We start from the raw sequence: 24,447 nt of genomic DNA on the forward strand, positions 1-24,447 counted from the left end.
TTCACCTTTCCTGTTGGGTTTTTGTGTCTTAGAGGAATGTATATTTGTTGTAAACTGTGTAATTCTTCTTCAAATACTAGCCATTGCCTGTCTGCCCTCAAATCTTTTAATGTATTTTCCCAATCCACCATAGCCAACTTGCCCCTCATAGAAACATAGAAAATAGGTGCAGGAGTAGGCCCTTCGAGCCTGCTCCGCCATTCACTATGATTATGGCTGATCATCCAACTCTGTAACCTGTTCCCGCTTTCTCTCCATATCCTTTTGTCCCTTTCACCCCAAGAGCTATATCTAACTCCTTCTTGAAAACATACAATGTTTTTGCCTCAACTGCTTTCTGTGGTAGCAAATTCCACAGGCTCACCACTCGCTGGGTGAAGTAATTTCTTCTCATCTCAGTCCTGAAAGGTTTACCCCATATCCTTAGACTATGACGCCTGGTTCTGGACTCCCCCCCCCACCATCGGGAACATCCTTCCTGCATCTACCCTGTCAAGTTCTGTTAGAATTTTATAGGTTTCTATGAGATTCCACCTCACTCTTCTGAACTCCAGCGAATATAATCCTAACCGACTCAATCTCTCCTCATAAGTCAGTCCCGCCATCCCAGGAATCAGTCTGGTAAACCTTCGCTGCACTCCCTCATAGCAAGAACATCCTTCCTCAGATAAGGAGACCAAAACTACACACAGGTGTGGAAGTTCCAGTTCCGAAGAAGGGTCACTGACCCGAAACGTTAACTCTGCTTCTCTCTCCACAGATGCTGCCAGACCTGCTGAGTATTTCCAGCATTTCTTGTTTTTATTACCACTACAGTGTTTGGCCTATAAACAACTCCCACTAATGATTGCTGTCCCATGCTGTTTCTTAGCTCCACCCAAACTGATTCTGCATCTTGATCCTTCGATCTAAGATCCTCTCTCACTCAGGTACTGATCTCACCCCTTATCAACAGCGCTACCCCACCTCCTTTCCCCCTCTGCCTATCCCTCCTAAATGCCGAATATCCCTGAATATTCAGTTCCCAGTCCTGGTTGCCCTGTAACTATGTCTCCATAATGGCATTTAAATTATACCCATTAACCTCTATTTGTGCCTTCAAATCATCTACCTTGTTGCGAATGCTGTGTGCATTCAGATAAAGTGCCCTTAACTTTGTCTTAACATTATTCCTCATTCCAATCCTATTTGATAAAAAAAAATGGAACAGGATGTGCACTCCAAGGAACCAAGATGCGCTGCCATGCCTCTATTAATAGAGAATGTTGGTAGGTGAGTCATAGAGGTGTGGTAATTTGAGCGGTGAATAAAGCCGGTGCTGTTGATAGGATGTGACATTTGAAGATGCATTCAGTGACGTTGACCACTGGTGTGAGGTCATTTGAACTTCTTTCAGCACTGTATCCAGGTCATGTGGCTTCGCTCCTGGCATTGATCTCCACAGCTATCCGCTCCCACTGCCTTTTGACCATGTGTGTGAATAGCCCCTTTCTCCCCCTGCGAATATCGGACGTCTCTACTTTCTGTAGCCTCCACCAAAACCTCCAGTGCAGCATCCAAAAAACTTGGAGTCTGCTCTTCTCTGTTGTGCCATTCTTCATTGTTTCCCAGGTCAGATGCTCTTCTTCAACCATGACTCCCTGCTCCAGCTGCATACATAATCCCCTTTAAGCAGTGCTGGCTAGCTTTAAGTGGTGCTAGGAAGTTGCTGTTTTAAAATCTCTCTGATAGGTCTAGCTTAGTAAACAATGTGGTTAGTGTTGGCTGGACACAGAGTTCATTCAGATGAGCTGGCAGCACGACGTTGGCAGGTTACCTGTATTGCAATTAATAGGAGTGAGTTAATTGCAGTTGTGATCCCTGTGCCCCTTTTTCGGTGCCATCCAATTTAGCCCCTAGATTTTCTAACTGTTCTAACAAAACTGCAAAGCAAATGTATTCACAAGGAAACTAATGTGTAGTCTTTTAATACAATTGTATAGTGAGATATGATGTAATTATGCAGTGCAATATTAGAAATATCTTTCGCAACAAGTTGCCTTTTCCTTTTGGTACGTTATGGTTCCTGTTTTGATTACCAACGACTGCTTTAAACTATGCTGATGTTTTAATAAGATACAGAATTCTCCACAAACTCTCCACTGCTGTGCAAAAGATCAAAGATCAAATATTCCACTAGAGTGGATTCAGAATCTACAATCTATCCACTGGGATCTCTATTCTGATGCGTCACTTAAAATCAATTACTAAACTATTTAACACTATGTTATTTAATGGACTGTTGAACTATAATTTCCTACTGGGAAATGAACTATGTGACAGATTTATTACAACTTAAATTATGAGATTAACTTGTGTTGAAGTTGAAATCATATTATTTTAGTTTACCTGTTGGGTTATTTATTTACAGAATTCCTAAACTGATATGTCCTCAAAACCTTTCTGGGCCAAAAATGTATTTCTATACTATTTTCAGTGAAATTTGCTAATTAGTTTGGTTTTATGTGTGTTATGTATCTTGTAAAGGTTTGATATATTTCTATATTTGACACCTGTGCTGTGGTTTGGAAATGAGTAAATTCGCTAATAATCTGCTAATTCGTATCTTTTTTCTGGCATATTGATATCTGCGGTCGTGTCTGCCTGAATAGGCTGGAGAGGATGGACAGGTCAGAGGGCATGATGATATAAATGTGCATCCGCTGTGCAGCTAGCTTCGCACTGCTGATAGCATTCTCCCGGATTCTCCTGCTAAGGCCCTCTGATTAGCCGTGCTGTTTTAGTTTCTATCACCAGGCTCGTGGAATTGGGCACAGAGTTTTATTTAATAAAACGATATATCACAACATTTCTATCATTTAGACCAATCGAAGGCTACTGACATTAGCTGGTAAAATTTGCTCTGGGAAACCAAAAATTGTTATTCAGAAGCCACTGTCTAATTAAGCAAACTTCAGACTGGTGACAGAATAGACTAAGTGTGACTTGGCTATACGATGTTAGGCTTAGCTATTAAATTAAGAGAGCCATCAGCCATTGGCAAGCAAGTTAAGAATAGTTCTATGAAGTCTTGAACAGTCCTCAGCATCACTTATTTGTTTTTTAATGGATTGGAGGGGAAGTGAAACCCGTTATGATGTGCGAAAGCCACTTGCAGGTGTTGATTAATGCCTTAATTGTCAGCGCTAGCATGTTGCTTTCAAATGTTAGCAAAATTTCAATGTTTTTCATGTCAGGTTTTGTTCTAAAAATATATGTTCACCTTACAAATGTCTGAACTTAGAAACTATTACTAGTAATAAAAAGGATTATTTATAAAAGTACAAGTGACAAAATATAAAATCTCCAATTCAGCAATTAGAGATTAAAATAATTCCATTCGCTCCTGCAAGCTTGTGGAAACCAAGATTACATTTCAGTTTTAAATAAAAATAGCAAATGCTGGAAATATTGAACAGGTGAGGCAGCATCTGTGGAGAGAAAAACAGCGTTTCAGATCAATGACCTATCGTCAAAACATTTCAATTTACTGATTATTAAGCAACGTAAACTGTTTAATACATTTGCAGTGTTCATTAATATCTTTACCACTAGAGTTTAGAATTTGTTTTGCATTAAGTAACACATAAGAATTTTTGAATCACTAAAAGTTCAGGAAACTATTTCATGTCGTTCTGTATAGCTTCTAACGAAGTAACCATTTTATTAACCCAAAGACCAACCCCATCATCACATTATTGAACAAGAAGCCAAATATTACATCATCAAATATGTTGACATCGTAAGTGTGACTTCATGGAAAAGAAAATGGGCAGTGGGGAGTGCAAGTGGGGCAACTGATTCACTATTGGCAGTAGAGCAATATGAACAAGAAGAAGTTCACCCCCCTGTGTTTTTAAATGATCAGTAACATATAATTAGCCTAAGATATGATAGGTCTGTGGTTGCTGTCTGTTCATTTTGAATACACTGATCATGTTTTCAAGACATTTTCTAAAGGTGCTCCTAGAAACGATTGTGACTTCAATTACTTGTTGACATTTTGGATTGTTGTATAATCTTTGGGTGGAATTTTATGCTCTCCCACATGGCGGGTTTGGAGGCAGGGAGAGCATAAACTCGGGTAGGATGGTGGCAGGGGCGGGCCTCGCCACCATCCCACCTCTGCCAAAATTTAGTATGGACGGGAAGGCTTATGAACAGCCTTGCTGTCCTGCCACCAATGGAGGCCCTTAATTCGGTACTTGACCCCCAGTCAAGAGCCTCTTCCGCCACAGTCGCAATTACCCATGCGGCGGATGACCCTTCTGCTACACGGGAAGCATGGAATGGAAAACCATGCAGGCTGCTTCCTGGCTCTGGGGCCGGGAGTCCCTCGTTCAAAGGCACTTAATGCCTCAACGAGGAACACAGCATCGGGGAGAAGTAGGGTCACAGAGGGCCACATCTCTTCCCTTGCTGCCAAACCCCTCCCCCACGAGACCCCTTCTGCCCTGACTTACCTTAAACCCGGTTCCAGCACTGCTGCTCAGGTCTGGTCACTTCAGCTACAGCAGCAACCACCGCCTCTGTTGTGATGCTACAGCTGCCAGCCTCTGATTGTCCGGCAGCCCTGCAAGGCTGGAACTTCTGGCGACAAGGTCCTAAATCCTATAGAAGGCCGCTGCTGTCCAGTTAAGTGCCTGTTTGGCATTAAATTCGGCGGGCCTTCCGTAGAAGAGGGATGCAGAGATCTCGGTGTTGGTTTCCCCCAACGTTGAGACCCCCACCGCTAGCATAAAATTCTCCCCTTCATGTCTGTCACTCATTTCAGAGTGGTTCCTTTGAACAGAACTTGCTCCATGTGTTACATAATTGTTCAAGAATTTGACCTCTGCAAAATTGAGTGACTTGATGATTAATAATCATCTTCACTTGCAGTAATCTACCTGCTGGTTAAGATATACTGCCACACTAAATTTTGATAAACAGATATTGAACACATGTCTGTGTTTTCATGACAACTTAAGTTTTTCTTATACTTAAGATGAGGGATGAAAGCACTGGGGAGTGGTATATTTTTCCACTGTTAGCAACAAGGGGTAGAAATTAGCCTATTTTCAGGTCCAGACTCGGCACTACAAAACCAGTATGCCTGAGTATTTTAAAAGTATTGATAAAAATTGTTCCTGTTGCCGCATCAACCTACTTAGCCCAAGCTGCTGATAAGGCTATTAAGGGTTACAGGACCAAGAAGGGCAGATGGAGTTGAGATACAGATTAGTCACAACTTAATTGAATGGCAGAAACAGGCTCAAGGGACTGAATGGCCTTCTCCTGTTCCTATGTTGGTCAGACAGCTCACCCAAGCAAAGACTTTGGCCGTAATTTAACATCCAAAACGAGGTGGGTTAGGATCAGGTGAGATGTAAAAATTAAATCTCCAACCTGACCCCAGCCCGCCTCCAACCCAACCACTTTCAGGTTTAATGGAGTTGGGATGGGCTGCCAGGAGGCGGGTTGTTCATTTGGATTCAGCTGGGAGCCTCACATTTAATTTGTCTCACACTTTACTCGTAGCCTGTTTGGTTTCCCAGGCCTCAGGAAACCAAACAGCTGAAGAGGCGAGGACAGCTTTGGGGAAAAGGGGAGAAAAGGTAAGTTCCTTACAGCACTGCTTGTATGCCAGGAGGAGGAGGAGGAGGAGGAGGAGTGCTTCCTTCCAGTTTACCAAGGTGCCTGCTTCCCTGCCATGAGAATTCACCCTACTATCAGACCACCCCCTACCCTCACCCATCCAAAGTCATCCCTGGGGTCAGGAATCAGAACATCTGCCACGCTTCCACTAGCAACCGCAGATTCCTTATTCCTGCGGCCTGCTCCACAGTTTGTCCCACCCACCTGGGAGCCAGGTCTGTCAATCAGACAACTTCCAGCGCAGATGCTGTCGCAAAGAAAAAGCTGCACGCTGTAGATTTAAAGCTCCACAGCAATCGGTGAACTCCAACCCTGGCCGAAACTCTTCCCTTATGTTTGGAAATCACAGCCCTGGCTTTAACTTTTGGGCTGCCTGCCTCGCCGGCAATAGCCTACAGGTAAATCCTGGGAGATAAATTGGAGCAGGCTGTAGGCTTGGGGATGGGTGTGATTGGGAACACCTCTGATTCAACCTACATTTGGTTGGCAACTGCCAGGGTACTGAAACTTGCTGAGCAGGTAAACAAATTTCTAAAAGTGATCCTCAACAGGCGTTAGGCTCCTCATTTATATATTCTCGATGCCAAGTGCCTGTTTTAGACATTTGCCTGGGATTACATAACAAAAAGCCTGAAAATTTAAAGAGGCATTGACCCTTAAGAAAGTGTTCCCCCACATTGGACAGATTGACTTTTTTACTTTCGTGCGGATGTTTAATTTCACCTATGGAAGGTGCCAACTGCACCAATTGATCTTCCACTTTACTCAGTCCCAGCAAAGTTCTTCAGCCCCAAATTCAGAAAAATGTTCCCTAAAATAACAGTATAGAATTACTTGTTCCTCACACAAGCATCGCTGTGGCCTTTCTCAATAAAGCTAGTAATTTACTGTTAGCTTACTCCTAATGCAGACCTGTACCCAATATCTTAGTCTGGACCCTGGTTTCAAAGATGTGTTAACTCACTGCCCCATTATTTCATTTTAACAGGAGTATCTTTTGAATGTGAATTTTTAAAAAACTACAAAATGCATTTGGACTTCGAATGAATCTAAGCTCACTGTCGTTAAAATAGCAATTTAAACCACTGTTGTAGTTCTCTAACTATACAAAATCTATTAATCTGTTAGTGAATTATCTCCACTTGCTTCAGAATTTTAAAACATTGCTAATAACTATTAACCTATCAAATATATAAAATTGGATAGAATACTGTCTAGCAACTCATGTGAATCATGCCAATTAGACTGAAACTGTAATACATAATTATAGCATGTGAACAAAGTCAAATAAATGGGTGGATGTTGTTAAAATGCCAGAGAGAATTTCATAGAAGAATGTTAATGCATTTAAAGGTCACTATGGCATAGTATGATTTGACCCCAAATTAGATTTGTTTGAGAGAAAGATTAATTGTGCAATAGCTAGATAAATCTGCTGAAAAAGTCCAACTTTAGTGCTACTCAGTCTAAATGGGATCTAAGTTAATAACAATAATAGAATATGCTGGTGTTTGTTTTATATGCACTTAAAGGTAATCTGTGTGATTTAATTTTGCAAATTAGGGATGTCACCAATGCATGCTATATTGATATTCCTAACAGTGAACGTGTCATCTGAATCCCATCCATCACAATTTTTTTAAAAAGCAGCAATAATTATGATCAGTGTAAAACAGCACGATAAGAATGAGTTAAGAACCCATAACTAATCAAATTTGGACTAAGTGTGGTTAGCTGCCAAGAAAAATAACAGGATTAAAAATAATCCTTAATGCTGTGGTTAACACTAACAACAGCCTTGGTATGCCTAAAGTACACAATATGAGTGATAGGGGATTTGAAAGCAATTCAGGTTTGATTTGTCCCTTTAAGTTACTGATAATTTGATTTTTTTTTTAATACCTTCTTGTGGGTCTGAGATTTTTCTAATTAAAACACTGCAAAGTTTCTGTTTTACCAATAACATCCCATAAAACCAAAAGCCGAAGTAAAATATTTGGAAAAAATAATGTTGAACTATTTTCCAACTGAAGAGAACAATAAACTCTGAACATTGCGCCTTAATGACCAACTCTTAAAGGCTCGTATCATCAGGAATTGCTGCGTTGTTAACATTTCTGTTCCCAAACAAAATTAATTTAAAATGTTATTTGTGTAAATACAATTGCACTTCAATCATTTACAGGTGCTTCAGAAAATGTGCAGAGTTAATGGGCTGAATTTTGAGTGGAGGCGCGCAGCTGGCATGCCGGTTTCCTGGCACTAGTCATTTTCCCCAGGCAAGGGAGGGCGGCCCTGCGATCCCGCCCAATCCATAACGAAGGACAATTAAGATGATTAGAGAGCTCATTAAGGGGGAGGTGTTGTGAATTTTGCGGGGGCACACAGCTGCACGCACTGTCTGGGGCAGACCAGCTGAATGGAAGCGTGGACACACTGGGGAGTCAGTCGTGATGGCCCCAGGGAATTAGCTGGTCCCTTAAAAGGCTGAATGGCACAGAGAGGAACTCTGCCGTTTGGAAAAAGGTGCCAACCGCACAGTGCAGGTGGCAGGAAGAGTGGACAGTTAGCACTTGGGCAGTGCTGGGGGTCGTCGTCCTCCTGGCATCGCAAGGGCATAAGAGCAGAGGGCAAGGCTGCCAATCACAATTGGGGGGCCACCTGAGCACAAGGATGATTGCAGCTGGCAATTGGACATGACTCTGAGTTTGGGTCCAGTTGTGATGAGGAGCAACATCTTCCGCAGGAAGGACACGGCCCCAGGCATCAGGAGGGCAGGAAAGAGGGTCGAGGGGCCAGGGAGGACATGGAGGCCATACATTCAGCATAGAATCTACCAACGAAGACAGAGCTACCTGAAGATGACTAAGAGCCAGTGCCGCAGGAGACTGCGACTCTCTAGGCAGATGGTCGCAGACATCTGTGCCCTCATCGCCGAAGACCTCACACTTTGCAGCAATAGTCGCCATGCCCTGCCAGTAACTGTCAAAGTCACTGTGGCCTTAAACTTGTTTGCTTCTGGCCATCCAAGGAGCAGCTGTTGATCTTGGTGGCATCTCACAAACGACTGCACACCACTGCATCTTGCTCATTACTGATGCCCTATTTGCCGGAGCTGGACAGTACATTCAATTCTTAACAGATGGGGCTTGGCAGGCACAAAGGGCAGTGGGTTTTAGTGCCATCACTGGATTCTCCCAGGTTCAGAGCATCATCTGTTGCACCCATATAGCCTTCAAGGCACTCAGTGACCGGCCAGTGAAATTCATCAATAAGAAGGGCTTCCACACTCTCAAAGTTCAGCTGGTCTGCAACCATGGCCAGAGTTTCCTCCATATATGCACTCACTTTCCTGGCAGCTGCCATGTCTCTTTCATCCTCTGTCAGACCAGGCTCACACAGTTCTTAACACCAACCCCCCAAAGTCAGTGGGTGGATTCTGTGGGACAAGAGATGAAGAGATGGCTACCCACCCCTCTACGAGAGCCCTACAGAGATGATGCAGCCAAAGCCATCTGCTCACCAGGACTATCATTAAACAGGCCATCGGGCTGCTGAAGATGTGGGTCCTGTGCCTGGACCAGCCGGATCGGGTCCTGCAATACATACCTGCAAGGAGCTCACTCATTGTGGTGGTCTGCTGCCCACTCCATACCATGGCCCTCCAGAGATGTGTGGGCCTTGAGGATGGTGAGGCTCTGGAAGGACACCACACGGAGGAAAAGGAGGCAGAGGAGGAGGTTGCAGGACACTTAGGTACTCCAGCTGCATAGGGAGATGGCCTGGCCCAATGTGGGGCTCAAAGGTCTTGTCTGGATTCCATGAATGTCGGGGATAATCTAATTCAGGACCATTTCAACTGAGCCCCTCTGACCCAGGATGAACGGCATGGAATGGAACTCACTCTGAGGTGCATGTGCTAACACTTCCATTGAGGGCGCAGCCTGGAACATGTAACTCTTCCCACCAGTGGTTTTGCCATCACCATTGAGGAACCCTTGCCCTCCTCCTCCACTTCATACCTCTTTTCTTGTCCTGCCGTCAATAAAACGAGTGTCACATGTATGGCTTCAAGTGTCATTATTTACATGATGCTCATGAAGAAAAATGGTGCAAGTTACAGGAAGAAGACACACCAGTGACCCACTCAGTGCACCGCATGGCGCATTGGCCACATTTGGCTACTTCTATGTGATGCTCCCCTTGTGGCCTCTGAGGAGGTAGAGGTAGTCTGCTCACTTGTCTCCGCTTGCAGCTGAAATGCACGTAGTGGGTCGTTCTTGTCGTGCAGGTGCCCATGGGGCATCTCCAGAGGCTGATGCACCTGAATCATTGGAAGGGCAGCCTCCATCACTGGGCCCTGCTGTAACAGATGCTCCGTCTGTCAGAGGAGCTGAGGAGGCCGATGATAATGATGGCACCATGGAGGGTTGGCATGCCTCCTTCATGCATTAGTGCGCAGTTCCTGCATGCACACCAAATGCTGCCGCATGTGGCTGTCCTTGAGATTGGCCACTCTTTCAATGGGAGAACTCATGTACTAAAAGCCCTGAACTATTGTCCCACATATGAGCTGGATGGACTCCTCCATTCTCTGCCCATGACTCCACACTGTCTCGGGGAATGCCAACATGTGGGACTACATCTGCTGGGCTAGGTAAAGCCTCCTTTCCAGTGACTTCTGAGATCCTGTATCTGTGCTCAACTAAGCAGGGCTGTGTCTGACCTCCTCCGAGGGGAACTACCCACAGCTGTCTCTGCCTCTGGCACCTCCTCCTGCACACTAATGCCATGCTGCTCACCCAGTGCCACCCAATCTGACTGCAGACAAGGACCCACCGAGGTGACTGTATCTGAGCTAGGGGACGATGTATCTGTAGGGTGTGACGGTGCTTCTTCAGAGCTTTGCTGATGCTCTTGGTCCAGTGATGGTGAGGGAGAAGATTGCCTCAGCTTGATGTCTGCACCTGTGAGACACACAAGAGAGCTAGCCCTGCATGCTGAGGCTTCCTAATGCAACTCGGTGTTCGGCAAGTGTGGATGCTGGAAATTTGAAACACAGACACAAATGCTGGAACTGCTCAGCAGGTCTGGCACTATCCATGGAGAGTGAAATAGAGGCAACACCCTAGGCCAACAACCAGGGACATCAGCTCTGTTCCTCTCTCCACGGATGCTGCCAGACCTGCTGAGCATTTCCACCAGTTGCGTCTTTGTTTCAGAGTTTGACATTCTTTCAGACAGGATAGTGTGCAAAGCACTCCCTTAATGAGTGCATTGCCCTCTCTAACCACCATCTCCAACATGAGTGCCCATCTTGCCATGGCTGACTTCCTCAAGGTATGCAATGCTGGCTTTTTTCTTTGCTCCTTCCTCTATGGATGTGATGTATTAAAGGTAGGGAACCCCTACACACTTGTGTGCCCTCTCTCAGATATTATGTGCCCGACTGTCCTGCAAGGACAGAAGAGAGTGTGACAAGGCACTGCTGTCCTTTGGCCAAAGCCAGCTGCTCCTATTCATTAGAAGGTGCATGTTTAATGTAGTTACACGCTCTCAGCAGCACTATGGCTCTGAGCCATTCTGAGGGGTCAGTAAATGCACTGGGCGCACACTCCTCCCATTTTCAGGTGCAGCATGTGTCCTGAGGCTTCTCAATTGATGTGTCTGCTGGAGGGTGAATATCTAGAGACTTGTCCTGAGGGTTGGGGGTAGCTTTGCCAGAGCATATCAGGTCATTGAACCTCTTCCTGCACTGGATCCAACTTCTTCGGACCGCACTTCTTCCGCTGACTGTGGCAGTGATGTCCATCTATACCTGCTTTATCTGGTTGGCTGGTTTTCTCCTCTTCCTACCCTCTGGAAAGAGGATCTTCCTCCTCTCCCTCACGGCTTCCAGCATGATCTCCAGGTCTGTATCAATAAATTGAGGGGCTTTGACTGGCTTTGCTGAGACATTGTGGAATTCAAGACTTCAGTGCTGTTCTCTTCTGCAATAGCAGCATTCAAATGGCAGCCACAGTAATAGCTGCTGTAGTTGTTTAAATTGAACTACACATGTAGTCCCGCCTTACTTCCAATCCCCGTGGCTGTTAATTGGTCACCAAACCCATCTCCAGAGCAATTAAGGGGGTGCCCCCATGAAACTCTGGGCGATTACTGTTTCTTCCTGGAGGTGGGTTCGGGACCCAGAAACTTTCCCAACTTCCATTTCTCACCCCCGCAATGAAAATCCAGCTCAACATATATGAAATTTATTTTTTGAAACTCCAAAATACTGCAGTTGACTTTTAGCTGCCATATTTTGATTTAGTGAAGTTATGCCTTTTGCTGTAGTAAAAATTTTATATGTTGTAGTCATCTTGATCTGACATATGTGCACGTATATTTGAAGAGTGACACAGAGCCTTTAAGTTCATTTTCGAAGAACCAACGTTATGTTTTACCCTTTTCGTCTGCAATTTAACATACAACAGAATTGTGGGTCACGAAACCAAACTAATAATTCAGTAGCATCAATTTTTGCACAGGTGAGTGGGCAAGCAAACTTTAAACGCTGTAAGTGAAACTCATGTTTAACTCTCCGTTCAGCTCCATTTACTTTAATTTGCAATACTAAAATACACAAGGTGAAATTGATCTTCAGTAATGCAAAATCTGTGTGGGAAAGAAAAGGCAGGGTGTCAAACAGAATGCTCTCTTATCAGCTGCTTTGCACTGCTATTGAAGACCAATTTCACCCCCAGAATTCATCAACAAAATATTTGGTTTTCCAACTTAAATTAGCTTTAATCCTATGACCATTGTCTTTTCTTAACTTTCATAGAACCTCTCACATACAGACATGTTCTTATTTAGTCAAGAGTTTTAATCTTATTAGTAATAACTGTCATTACTGCAGTGTTTTATCCTAATTGGGTAAAGATTGTGAATGGAATTTTTTATTCAATTTTTTAGATGAAACATAAAACCACAGTTAGATTTTACAATAAATAAAATGCTGGAAATTCATAGCAAGTCCGTTAGCATCTGAAAAAGAAACATAGATAGCTGACCTCCTGTGCATTTCCTTTGTTTTCTGTTTTTCCTTCAGATTTCCAGCATTTCTGTTTTTTCTTTTAGCGAGAACAGTGCATGCGGACCTGAAATAGGGGCAGAGTACTTAACATCTTGTTGGCAATGCATTTCAGCCACCTACTATTTTAACATGAGTTTCGGGAGGCTTACAAGGCCCTGACCGCAGGCGAGGGCGTCATAAACGTGCAGGTGTTTGGCCAGATAACATTATTTGGACTCTGATATTATTTAACCCCATGATTTCAATACAGTGCTGATATGGGATTACTGTAGGGTTAGTATAAATGGGTGGTTGTTGGTCGGCACAGACTCGGTGGGCCGAAGGGCCTGTTTCAGTGCTGTATCTCTAAAATAAAATAAAATAAACGCCGGGAAACCTGGCAGCAGGAGAATTCAGGGATAGTTAGGTCCAGCAAGGTAAGTTGTGGCATATTTTAAATGGTTTGCTTGTGAGCTAGAGGGGAGCAGGAGTGCTGCTCCAGGCCCCCCCCAAAAAAACCTTGCGCCGCCCTGCCCCAGGATTCCTCCTAGTCCCTGATCATAATCACCTATCACAAACCTGATCATTGCTGCCAGAATCGGGCAGGAGACTCTTGTGAAAAATAGTAATGAGGCCTGGGGGTTTAAAATCTGCATCCCCCATGCTGCACTTGCGCTGAGTTAAAATCAGGGCTAATTGTGTGAGAATTACAAAGCAGCAATGTTGTGAACTAATGCAGTACAGGCTTGTACAGATAATCAGGTCCTTGGTTTGACCGGTACACACAGGTCCTGATTTTAACTGCACGCACGAGGTTTGGGCTGATGGGTGGCAAGGTGAGTTGGAAACTCCCACTACTGCAAAGGTCAGACCTGGGCTCTTTTAATTCCTGGTCACCATTAATGGAATGAGCGGGAGATGGGTGGGAGGTGGCTTCTGACCTGTGGAAAATCAGGCAGATCATGGTTGCCCATCAGTCCATGGTCACAGCGGAAGTTATGTTCCGGGGGCGCATTACGGCGGCTTTGCATTCAGGAAGGGTGGCGGGGGTAGTTCAGGGCAGGGGAGGCCTCAATTATGCTCATAGAACCCTCTTGAACCTAGAAAGGAAATAAAGATTTTTTACCTTTTTTATCTTCTTCTGGCCTGGGTTGACCTGGCAGGAAAGCCTCTGTAGAATCTCCGCTCAGGTCCAATTACTTCTATTCTGGTCCCAATGACATGCATACGCAAAGAAGGACCCCACTAGCTTTGGGAGGGTTTCCTTGCTGCTTAAGAGACTAGGTTAAAATTTTGGATACCAGGTAGATAACTCAGAACATTTTAACTGCCTACCTGGTGTCTGCTGCGCAGATAGAGTTAAAATTATCCCCTGTTCTGTTCGCTGAACTCGGCCAGGTTCTGTAACTGGGTCACAATGCTCCTGCCCGAATAAGGAAAGAAAAGTTCCTGCTCCATTTAGTTTTCACTGATCTCTGCTAAAAAGTATGATCATCAAATGGGAACTGGTTCAGGCTCAGCTGTTATGCTTCCTTTGTTAAGTAACCTGCTGACACTCACTTTGGAGGCTCACATATGAAGAGTGGCCACTTGGTTGAGGCATTGGGGAGAGGTTAGTGCCTGGAGCTGTGGCACTAATTAGTACCTTCAGTAGATCCAGGAGAAAACAACAGGGGAATAAAATAGCCTCCTTTCCTAGCCAAAGTTGCAGGTGTTTAAAGTCTATGTTATGCCCATACTTACTGCATGTGTGGTATCATGTATATAAACAGGGGTTCAGATAGGAGACTGTTGCTGACATTTTAGGAAATTTTGGAAGCCAGCACTTCTATTGAGGTTTTGTAAATAATATAGTGGTAAATTTATAATATTTAGTCATAAGCTCAATATATTTGTAACTAGAATTCTTATCTTAAGCCCTGTATAAATATATTTATTCTATGGGCATTGTTATATTTACAGTAAATTTGAAGGATATTTCCCAGCAGGTAAGGTAAAATGTTACACCCATATGAAAACATCGCCTAATAGCTCTGTGCCCCATAACATTTTAACCCCAAATAAACAATACCTATAAAATATATAGAATATTATACCAGGTAATGGTTAATTCTCGTGCTTGAATTTCAGTTACACTCAGTTATTGAAGGACTTCTAAATTCGTGAAAGGGTAACCATCACTGGTGCAATATCCTGTATATTCTCAAATGTAACACCTATTAGGGATGTTTCATAAGTATATATTTGTGTGCAGTTAGAGTCTTTTTTGATAACATACTTTTGCACCTGCAACTTAGGACTCGCACCTTATTATCTGTTACCACATGAAGGGCAATGTTTTGAATATGATTTTGTAAACCATTTTCACTGTTAACTTCAGTCTGGAGGATCTGACCAGGAAAGAACAAAAAAGCAGAGGAGAGGTGACCGTTATTCCGTTCAGACATCACTGATTGTAGCAACCCTTAAAAAAATGCTTCCTATTGGCCTGAACATGTGTTCACCTGCTGATCAAGAGCTGATTAACATAGCCAAAACAAGATATGCCCTGGTAAGTGATGAATTTTCAAATATCTTTACACTAATGAGTGTGTATTTCCATTTTTTTTTTAGAAAGGGGTCTGGGAATAATTGTAGGTCCATCACTTTCAATGGCCTGATTGTGTGATGAATTAGAATGCTAGATTGTATAAGAAGAACAATGAAATACAAAACAGCAGACTCTGAGGAAAGATTAGAGAAATCTGAGTATAACAGCCTGGATAGAGGAATAAGGTTTCTACAACTAGCTATTTATATGAAGATCATAAAATAATTCTTTATGCATTTACAATTTAGCCATAAACAACAAACTGGGGAAATCTTTATAAAGGTGAAGTGAAAAATATTGAAGTACTTAAGGTATCAAATGGAATCTGAAGAAAACCTGTGTATGTGGACATCACGGGGAAGGGCAGGATCGGGATCAGCTGTGATACCTCCTGCTTACCACTGTCCAGGCTCTCACAGGAAGAATGGTTATGTGGGCAAACTACTAGAAGACAGTCTATGGACAGTATAGTCAGCACCTCCTTCTGAAGAGGAGGAGAGACAGCTTAAGAATTTATTGAATGGGGACATTGAAGATTTCTAGCATCACATGATGGATACCATAGTAATAGTGGTATCAATTTATCTGGAAAATATCAATGTACGTTGTAGAATAAATTCACCAATCGCACACATCCATTGTGGAGCCATGCTAGAAGCAGGTCAGAGATTTAGTGCTGCAGTGTTGTAACCCTGTCTCTGACCAACATTCTTTCAGAGTGCAGGATTTGTGAATTAACTTTTTGTATGTTATAAAACAGATGCTAAACTGCTTGATGCATATATGTGCAATTGCTAAATTTCTAAAGGACAAAAGAATTTTAGATTTCAAAATCCTGATTAGGTCAAAAACTATAGTTTGTATGGCGAGATGACAAAGTGAAATTATTTTTTCATAGGTATTATTTCAAACAAAAGTATTGTTTTTGTGCCAATCTAAAGTGGCACTGACCTACCATTTGTCCTTTCTTACAATCCTGACAGAAAGATACAGATGAAGAAGTACAAGAGTTTCTTCAGGGCAATCTCCATTTGCAAGGAAAGGTAAAATAACATAATTTCAAAATGAGAAGAAAGGCCATTCTCTTTTGTCATCGGTGTCTTCATTTTATTTAATAATTCAGTGTTTTCTCAATCTCCAGATAAGTTCTAAAGTTGATTTAATCTCTCACTAATGCCAAATTTCCTATAATTGCACTAAGGGGGATTTGGTGGGGCGGAGTGGCGGCATTGGATCATCTGGGCCCAATGCTTGAAGCAAAATTGGGCTGGGAGGATTGCCCGCAACAACAGAACCTGCCCAATTTTCTATCCTTTAATTAATTTATGCACAGAGCACCTAATGGTCAGTAGTGTTGACACAGGACCTCAATTATTGGCCCCATAGTATTAATGTCAAGACCTGTCACATGTTGAACCTCCACCTCCCTTCCTCTGACCTCCATTAAAAAGTGTTAAAATATAAAACAAAGTGAAAGAAAATAAAGGTTTTGCTCTGTTTTCAGTCAGAGGAACCATCCCTCCCATCAAAGCCATTTGAAGGCAAAGATGTTACAATAGGATTTGTTGGGATTTGGGAGCCAAGGAAGGTTGAAGAGGATAGAGGAGCAAAATGTAGTGCAAAATAGAATGCAGCTTCTGAAGATCAGGCAAGTTACAATTGGAAGAGCAGATTTCAGGAAGCTAGCATTCTAAACATTGGAATAATTGGGGAGAATCTTAACTCCCAAAAGCCAGACCCCAACCTGCCTCCAACCCACCCACTTATAGTTTTAACAGAGGCTTGATGGAGGGTGGACAACCAACCCACTTGCAGGAGGTTGATTTTCTATTTAAATACTATAATAAGCCTGCGTGCCTCCCAATTAACCACCATTTTACATGTAATTCTAGCCAGCCGGGTTTACCAGGCCTTGGGAAACCCAGCAACCAAAGGGAGGCGAGGATTGCTGGATTCAGAAGGTAAATGCCTTTCCACAACCTCTGGATCCAGTTTATCTGCTTCACCCACCTCTCCCTTCGACAACGCCCCACTCTTCCAATCCCTCCCCCCCCCCACAAAGGCTTCAATCTCCCCACCACCAACTGATCTCTTAGCGAGGCCCATGATCTCCCCCCAAACCTCACTCTTTCTCCCCCTCTCCCCCACATCCAAAGACTCCAATCTCCACCATTGACCCTATGATTCCTCCACCACCAAAAACCACCCTCCACTCAGGCCTTCAATCCCTCCATTCTCTCTGCTCCACAGTTGTGGCCTGGTGTTGAAGGTCTAGCCGCCAAACTAAGTCAAAAAATGTTAATAAGGTCCTACTGTTAAATTTGGCAGGACCAGAGGGAAACCCGTTCTTCCGAGTTTCCTGACTTTAAAACAGCAAAGTTTGCTCCTTCCCCTCTTCCGAGCAAATATCAGGGGCATGAGTCTGGAGGTGTCAAATGTGTGGATACGCATTTCAGCTCAGTAGAAGTGGAGGCTGGAGATATTGTAGAGGTGGAAATGGATGGTCTTGGTGATGTTGCCACTGAGCCACAGCTGACACCTACACTAATCTATAAAGTAGCTAATTTATACATGGAAAGGGAAAATATTTGCTTGAAATAAACTGACTTGAGATAAAGTGACACAAACTATTTAGGGAAAAAACTGAAATGAAAAATAGATTTTTCGTTGAAAACTAAAATCTTCAGTCTCTTTTGATTATTTGCATATGAATACATTTGTATCCATTTAATTTGTCCACTATTTTAACTGTTCACGATTATAATTGAGACATTGACCCATTTTGAAAAAAGAAAAAGACGTGCATTTATAGAGTACTTTTCAAGACCACCGGACATCTCGAGTGTTTTACAGGCAATCAAGTGCTTTTATTTTTGAAGTGTAGTCAGTGTTGTAATGTAGGAAACAGAGCAGCCAATTTTCACAAAACAGGCTGAATTTAGTTGCGCTGATAGGGCTCCCGGCACCAGGTCAAAAAGGTGATAAGAATCCCGCCTCAGCCACTTGGAGCCCCCTGGCGCAATTCTACGGCGCCCAGGCATTTAACAACTAGGCGCCTGGATCTCCGTCCTTTTAAAGACGGGGATCTCACCTCCAAGAGTTGCCGGTCAATCAGAGGGCTGGCAGCTCAGCAGTATCGGCAGTGACACCAGGAGCGGTGGCCACTGCCAGCACTATAAGAGACCTTGGAACCAGGCCCAGCGCTGGAGACTGGGACCCCAGGTAAGTGAGGCAGGGTCACCGGGGCAAAACCAGCAGGCCCCGATTGTTTGATTGTGGGGGGAATGGTGGAGTGTGGGCATTGAGAGCAGGGGGAGAGGGTTTCAGGGAGGTAGATTGTTTGCCGGTGGTGTCCTCCGTGGGCCACAGATTGCCTGCGGAGGAAGCCTCTCACTGTCTGTCCCCCCACTGGCTTAATCCCAGCAGCGGTGGGAAGAGACCATTAAATGGCTAATAGTAGGCCCTTTAGGGCCTCAATTGGTCTCTGGCAGGAAGACCATCGTCGGCCTATCCTACCCACAACTTAATCGCTTACAACGGGCCCTCCACCTCCCGCTACAATTCTGTGGGTCCCCCTGCCTCCTAACCCGTCTTGGAGGGGCCCATAAAGTTCAGCCCAACAAGCTTCCACAAACAGATATGTGTTAATTACAAATAATTTTTTTGTTATGTTGATTGAGGGATAAGTATTGACCAGAACACTGAGGATACCTCCCCTCTTTCTCTTCGAAATAGTGCCTTGGAATCTTTTACATATACCTGAGAGAGCAGACAGGACCTCGGTTTAACGTCCCTTTCAAAAGAGCGACCCTCCGACAGTGCAGCACTCCCTCAATACTGCACTGGAGTGTCAGCCTAGATTGTTGCGCTCAAGTCCTGGAATGGGAGTTGAATCCACAACCTTCTCACTCCTAGGCAAGATTACTTCTAACTAAGCCACGGCTGACATTGCCATGTTAGAACATGCTTTGTAAGAACATTTTAAGCTTTCATTAATATTCGAAAAACCCAATTTGAAAGCATTAGGAACCATAAAACTAAGTGTTTGTCAATAACATTGAGACCATCCGTTGCACTGCCTCAGCCACAACCCTCCCTCCGTCTATTCCATCAGTCCAAGCTCCCCCCACCATAGACCTAAACTCACAACTCTCTCGCGTTTCTCTCCAATCTGCCCTCATGCACTCTCTGAGATTATCTCATCTATGAGGCCCACCTCCTGCTCCGTTGACCCTATTCCCACTAAACTACTGACCACCTACCTTCCTTTCCTGGCCCCCATGCTTGCTGACACTGTAAATAATTCTCTTTCCTATGCTACTGTCCTGGCTCCTTTCAATTCTGCCATCATCATTTATTTATTTAGAGATACAGCACTGAAACAGGCCCTTCGGCCCACCGAGTCTGTGCCGACCAAGAACCACCCATTTATACTAACCCTACAGTAATCCCATATTCCCTACCACCTACCTACACGAGGCGCAATTTACAATGGCCAATTTACCCATCACCTGCAAGTCTTTGGCAGTGGGAGGAAACCGGAGTACCCAGCGAAAACCCACGCAGACACAGGGAGAACTTGCAAACTCCGCACAGGCAGTACCCAGAATTGAACCCGGGTCCCTGGAGCTGTGAGGCTGCGGTGCTAACCACTGCGCCGCCCATCAGCCCCCTTCTCAAAAATTCCACCCTTGACCTAATGTCTCCTTTGGCTTGATGTCAATTTTTTGGCTCCTGTGAAGCAGCTTGGGATGTTTTACTGTATAAATAGTCTGTTTTAAATACAAGTTGTTGCTGTTCATGTGATCGGGTATTGCAAACTTTTGTAGTATTAGTGAATGCTAACAGGGACTCGAGCTGGACCGAATTGTTAGGTGACTGGACTGGACTGAATCAGTAACTTATTCATTTTCTAAATGTGTTTTGTAGTGTGAAAATTCTTCAGCTATGCGATGGCAGATGGCATTGTATAAGGACATGGCTGGCAAGGCCGAAGACAGTAATAACCCTGAAAAAATTGTGAAACGAGTGCAGGAGGTCTCTGCAGTTCTATTTCACTTGGAGCAGGTACCAGCATCTGTGACATATGTACAAATATGTTTTGTGCTCAGTGGTGTTAAGTGTTTTGTGTAACTTAAGTTAAATAAAAGAGTTAAATAAAAACAGGAAAATAAAAGCGAAATGCTCAGCAGGTCTTGCAGCATATGTGGAGAGAGAAACAGTTAACCTTTCATCAGAACTGATGGGGCTGAATTTTACCGGCCCCTCAATGCCGTCGGTCACAGTGCGGGGGCCGGTAAAATGCTGCGGGGAGAGGCCCGCCTCGACCTGCAATGTTGGGAAGAGCCCGCCGCATATTACCAGCGGCAGGGGGACCTCAGTGCAGCACCACCCCCGCCTGGCAGCAGGCCCTTCATCTCCATATGCAGATTGCCACTAAATAGATTCAAGATAACTCACCTGCCATCCCATGCCAATTTTATGGCCTCCGTTCAGCCTTCGCACGCCTTCAGAACTCTGCACAGAACTGCGCATGGAAATTGATTATGTTTTTTCTTTAAATATTGCAATTAATTGTAAGGGCTTAAAGCCCATTAAAAATTGCGCGGTGCCTGAGCACTGACGCCGGACACCGTTACCGGGAACGCAGAGGCTGCCCCTACACGTCATCGGGGGCGGGCGCTCCGCCCCAGTATTTAAATGAGGGCCTGCACGAAGTAACACAGGGGCTCCCCAGCAGCCGCTGAAGGCATGCCACCAAGTTCAAAGGGTGCCGCCACAAAGCGCAGCGCCTGGATAAAACTCAGCCCATGATCTTGCAAGTCACACTTTTTTTGGCTCATGGTGCTTTACAAGTTATTTCACTCCAGGGAATCGACACAAGTGACCATGAGCGACAACTTGAATCCAAGTCCCACTGTATGTTTATCTACATCACAAAATCTCCCTCAGATTCATAATAATTAGCAGTAACAAATTTTCTCTTAAATGGAAGCAAAATACTGCGGATGCTGGAAATTTGAAATAAAAACGGTAAGTGCTGAAAATACTCGGGTCTGTGGAGAGAGAAACAGAGTTAACCTTTCAGGTCTGTGATTTTCAATACAAGATGTTACTTTCACCAAAATGCTGTGGTAGATTTTATCCTAATTAGCAATGAATGGGCATCCAGTCCCACTAGAACTTCATTTATAGTGTTAGGCAATTCATTAAAAGACTATATCATGCTCTGGGAGACCATCTGCATTTTATATAATTTATCATGTCTGTAATATGTTGGAACTTCTTTTCTGTTTAGACAGAACATCCTTTCAAATCAAAGAAGATGGTTTGGTACAAGTTGTTGTCCAAGCAGCGCAGGAGAGCTGTGGTGGCATGTTTCAGAATGACTCCTCTGTATAACTTACCAAGGTAAGCTATCATGCAATGTAGTACAGAACCAGAAAAAGGGTGCTTTCCCCTCCAGTTATCATGCCACAGTATATTTATTTAAAATTGCTGGTATTAGACTTTTTTTTGACCATTGACTATGAAGGATTGATAAATGTAGCCAATTTATTTTTTAATCTTTCAAGACAGTAATGTGTAGTTTGTTTCTTTTAAACCATTAGCTCCAACAAAGTCAATTAAATTCAATCATAGCAGAAAGTAGTAAATATTGAGTGATAATCTATTCAGTGTTGTGTGTTCTCAATACAACTAAGTTGAGCAGAAACTGTAACCAAAATAGAATATGCCCTGAAGATCTGGAAACTTCTAGATAATGTTTACTTCTCTCCATGATCCAAGCTTCTATATCTTTCCATAATTAGTTTTAGTAGTTGGAATAAAACCCAGACACGTTAACCTTTTAAAAATAATTTTTAATTCAGTGAAAGTTGCATTTATAAGCAAAACTTGTATTGGAAACAGCTCTTTAGTGGTATGCAAGATGTCAATGTGACGATTTTGTCTGATTTGTAATTACTCATACCTGTTGTTATTGCAGACTACCTCGATCATAATATAATGCAATGGTGATGTTGTCTTTCTTTATGATGACTGTTAAGACCTTGTATGAAAAATATTTTTAGAAGTTTGAAATATCCAAGGACTTTGATTCAAAACTAATTGGTACCTGTTTGTCAATCTTATGCTGTGGTACACCCTATTAGGATGTTTGGGTCTGAAATTACCCGCCAGCTGCAAGAGAGATTTTTGAGTTGCAGTACAGCTGCCCCAATGCAGAAGTGTACTGACTATCTTGAAATATGCACTCCAGCTCATTTGGAAATAAGAAACAAAGTGCTTGCATTTCTATGGTGTCTTTCATGACCTCAGGACAACCTGAGGTTTGACGACAACTGGTGCAAAGACATTGCTCACCACCTTCCCACCCCCCGCCCCCCATTTTCTGCTCCCCTCTGGCTGGCTTTCAATTTGTCATGTGATCAGTATCACAGTGGGATTTGTTTGCATTTGCCCATGTCACATATGATCTATATGCGATTTTAAAATTATTTTTAACACATTTATTTTAGCTTTTTTACTCTTGTATCCCTATGCCTATTAATGAAGAGATTGGAAAATAAGTTTTTCTGTGATTTTCAAAGGCTGATTAAAGGCTAGGTATGAGAAACTGCACTGGACATCCTTCAAAAACTGGGTGCTTAATGCCAAGTCAAATTTGTTGCCAGCTGACTTAAACAGAAAGAGCTGGACATATAATCATAAGCAGAAAGTTAGGAGCAGCTTAGAGTTGGTAATAAAAGAAGAGAAGAAAAGTGAAACAAAACCAAAGGATTATTGATTAAATCAAAAATCATCTGGCCAGCAGTGGGAGATAATCAGTGGTAGATGTTCCATTCCCTGAAAACTTTGTTTTTGGTGAATTTTCTAATATTTTAATTCAGTGGTTTGGAGGAGGTAAAATCACATTTCTTTTGTGTGGCATTCAAGATTATTGCCTTCCAACTGTTCAGCAACTTCAACAAATTAACTGAATTCTCACATAAAAGAAAATGCGAATGCAATGTTAGAAATTTTACATGCCGGGTGCACGTACACAATATGCACATCGAAATTCAGGATTGCTCCCTGTGCCTGAATTAAGAAGCCCAAAGAGTACCCGATATTGGGCCTCCAACTAATTTTTATTGAGCTGGTGAGTCCAGACTACTGTTTTGTGGTATTTTAAGCAGTATTTGGCTAACAAAGCTGGTAGCAGATGTATTTTTGGGCCGGCACTTTCACCATCCTGCTAAAATTACTCCGTGTTCTGTATAAGGCAGTTTTACAATTGGGTTCCTTAAAAACATAGCAGTACATATCTGCTTTTGCTTGCAGTAGCTTTAGCAACTTTAAGATACCATGTAGGTCATTGACCATTAAATAATATTGCTGCCTAGAGTGCTTGCTTCGTTGGGTTAACACAGGCATACTAGAACAAAAGCAAAATAGTGCGGATGCTGGAAATCTGAAAGAAAAACAGAAAATCCTTGGAATACTCAGCAGGTCAGGCAGCATCTGTGGAGAGAAAAACAGAGTTAACTTTTCAGGTGGGAAGGCGGTGGCATAGTAGGTGGGTTCGAATCCCACCACGGCAGAAGGTGGAATTTGAATTCAATTAATAAACTGGAATTAAAAACTAGTCTAATGGTCATGAAACCATTGTCAATTATCATAAAAACCCATCTGGTTCTCTAATGTCCTTTAGGGAAGGAAATGTGCCATCCTTACCTGGTCTGGCCTACATGTGACTCCAGACCCACAGCAATGTGGTTGACTCTTAAATGCCCTCTGAAATGGCCCAGCAAGCCATTCAGTTGTATCAAACCGCTACAAAGTCAATAGCGGTTCGAGAAGGCAGCTCACCACCACCTTCTCAAGGGCAATTAGCGATAGGCAATAAATGCTGTCCTAGCCATGATGCCCACATCCCATTAATGAATTTTTAAAACTGTCAAAAGTCAGAAATGTAATGAGTTTTTGGGGGGGGGGAAAAGAGCAACAAAAGGGAGGTCTGTGATCAAATACAAGAAGGGAAGTAGAAAGCAATGAAGGTGTACTAGGGTTGTAACAATCAAGTGTTTAGAGCTTCATGATTTGACTCTGCTTTTAGAGTCTGCTACAGGATTGAGACCTG

The 24,447-nt window shown here is 43.3% G+C and overlaps 1 protein-coding gene across 1 annotated transcript in view; it reads left to right on the forward strand.

The window, feature by feature from the left end:
- LOC137353168 (ryanodine receptor 1-like) overlaps window positions 1–24,447 on the forward strand; it is a 535,610-nt gene that overhangs the window by 376,915 nt on the left and 134,248 nt on the right. The window contains exons 71-75 of the mRNA XM_068019216.1: window positions 2,652–2,669; window positions 15,114–15,284; window positions 16,307–16,366; window positions 20,253–20,390; window positions 21,622–21,734. Of these exons, the coding sequence (XP_067875317.1) occupies window positions 2,652–2,669; window positions 15,114–15,284; window positions 16,307–16,366; window positions 20,253–20,390; window positions 21,622–21,734 (500 nt within the window). The remainder of the gene's footprint in view (window positions 1–2,651; window positions 2,670–15,113; window positions 15,285–16,306; window positions 16,367–20,252; window positions 20,391–21,621; window positions 21,735–24,447) is intronic.

The sequence above is a fragment of the Heterodontus francisci genome, chromosome 40 (genome assembly GCF_036365525.1).
Source record: "Heterodontus francisci isolate sHetFra1 chromosome 40, sHetFra1.hap1, whole genome shotgun sequence".
NCBI lineage: Eukaryota > Metazoa > Chordata > Chondrichthyes > Heterodontiformes > Heterodontidae > Heterodontus > Heterodontus francisci.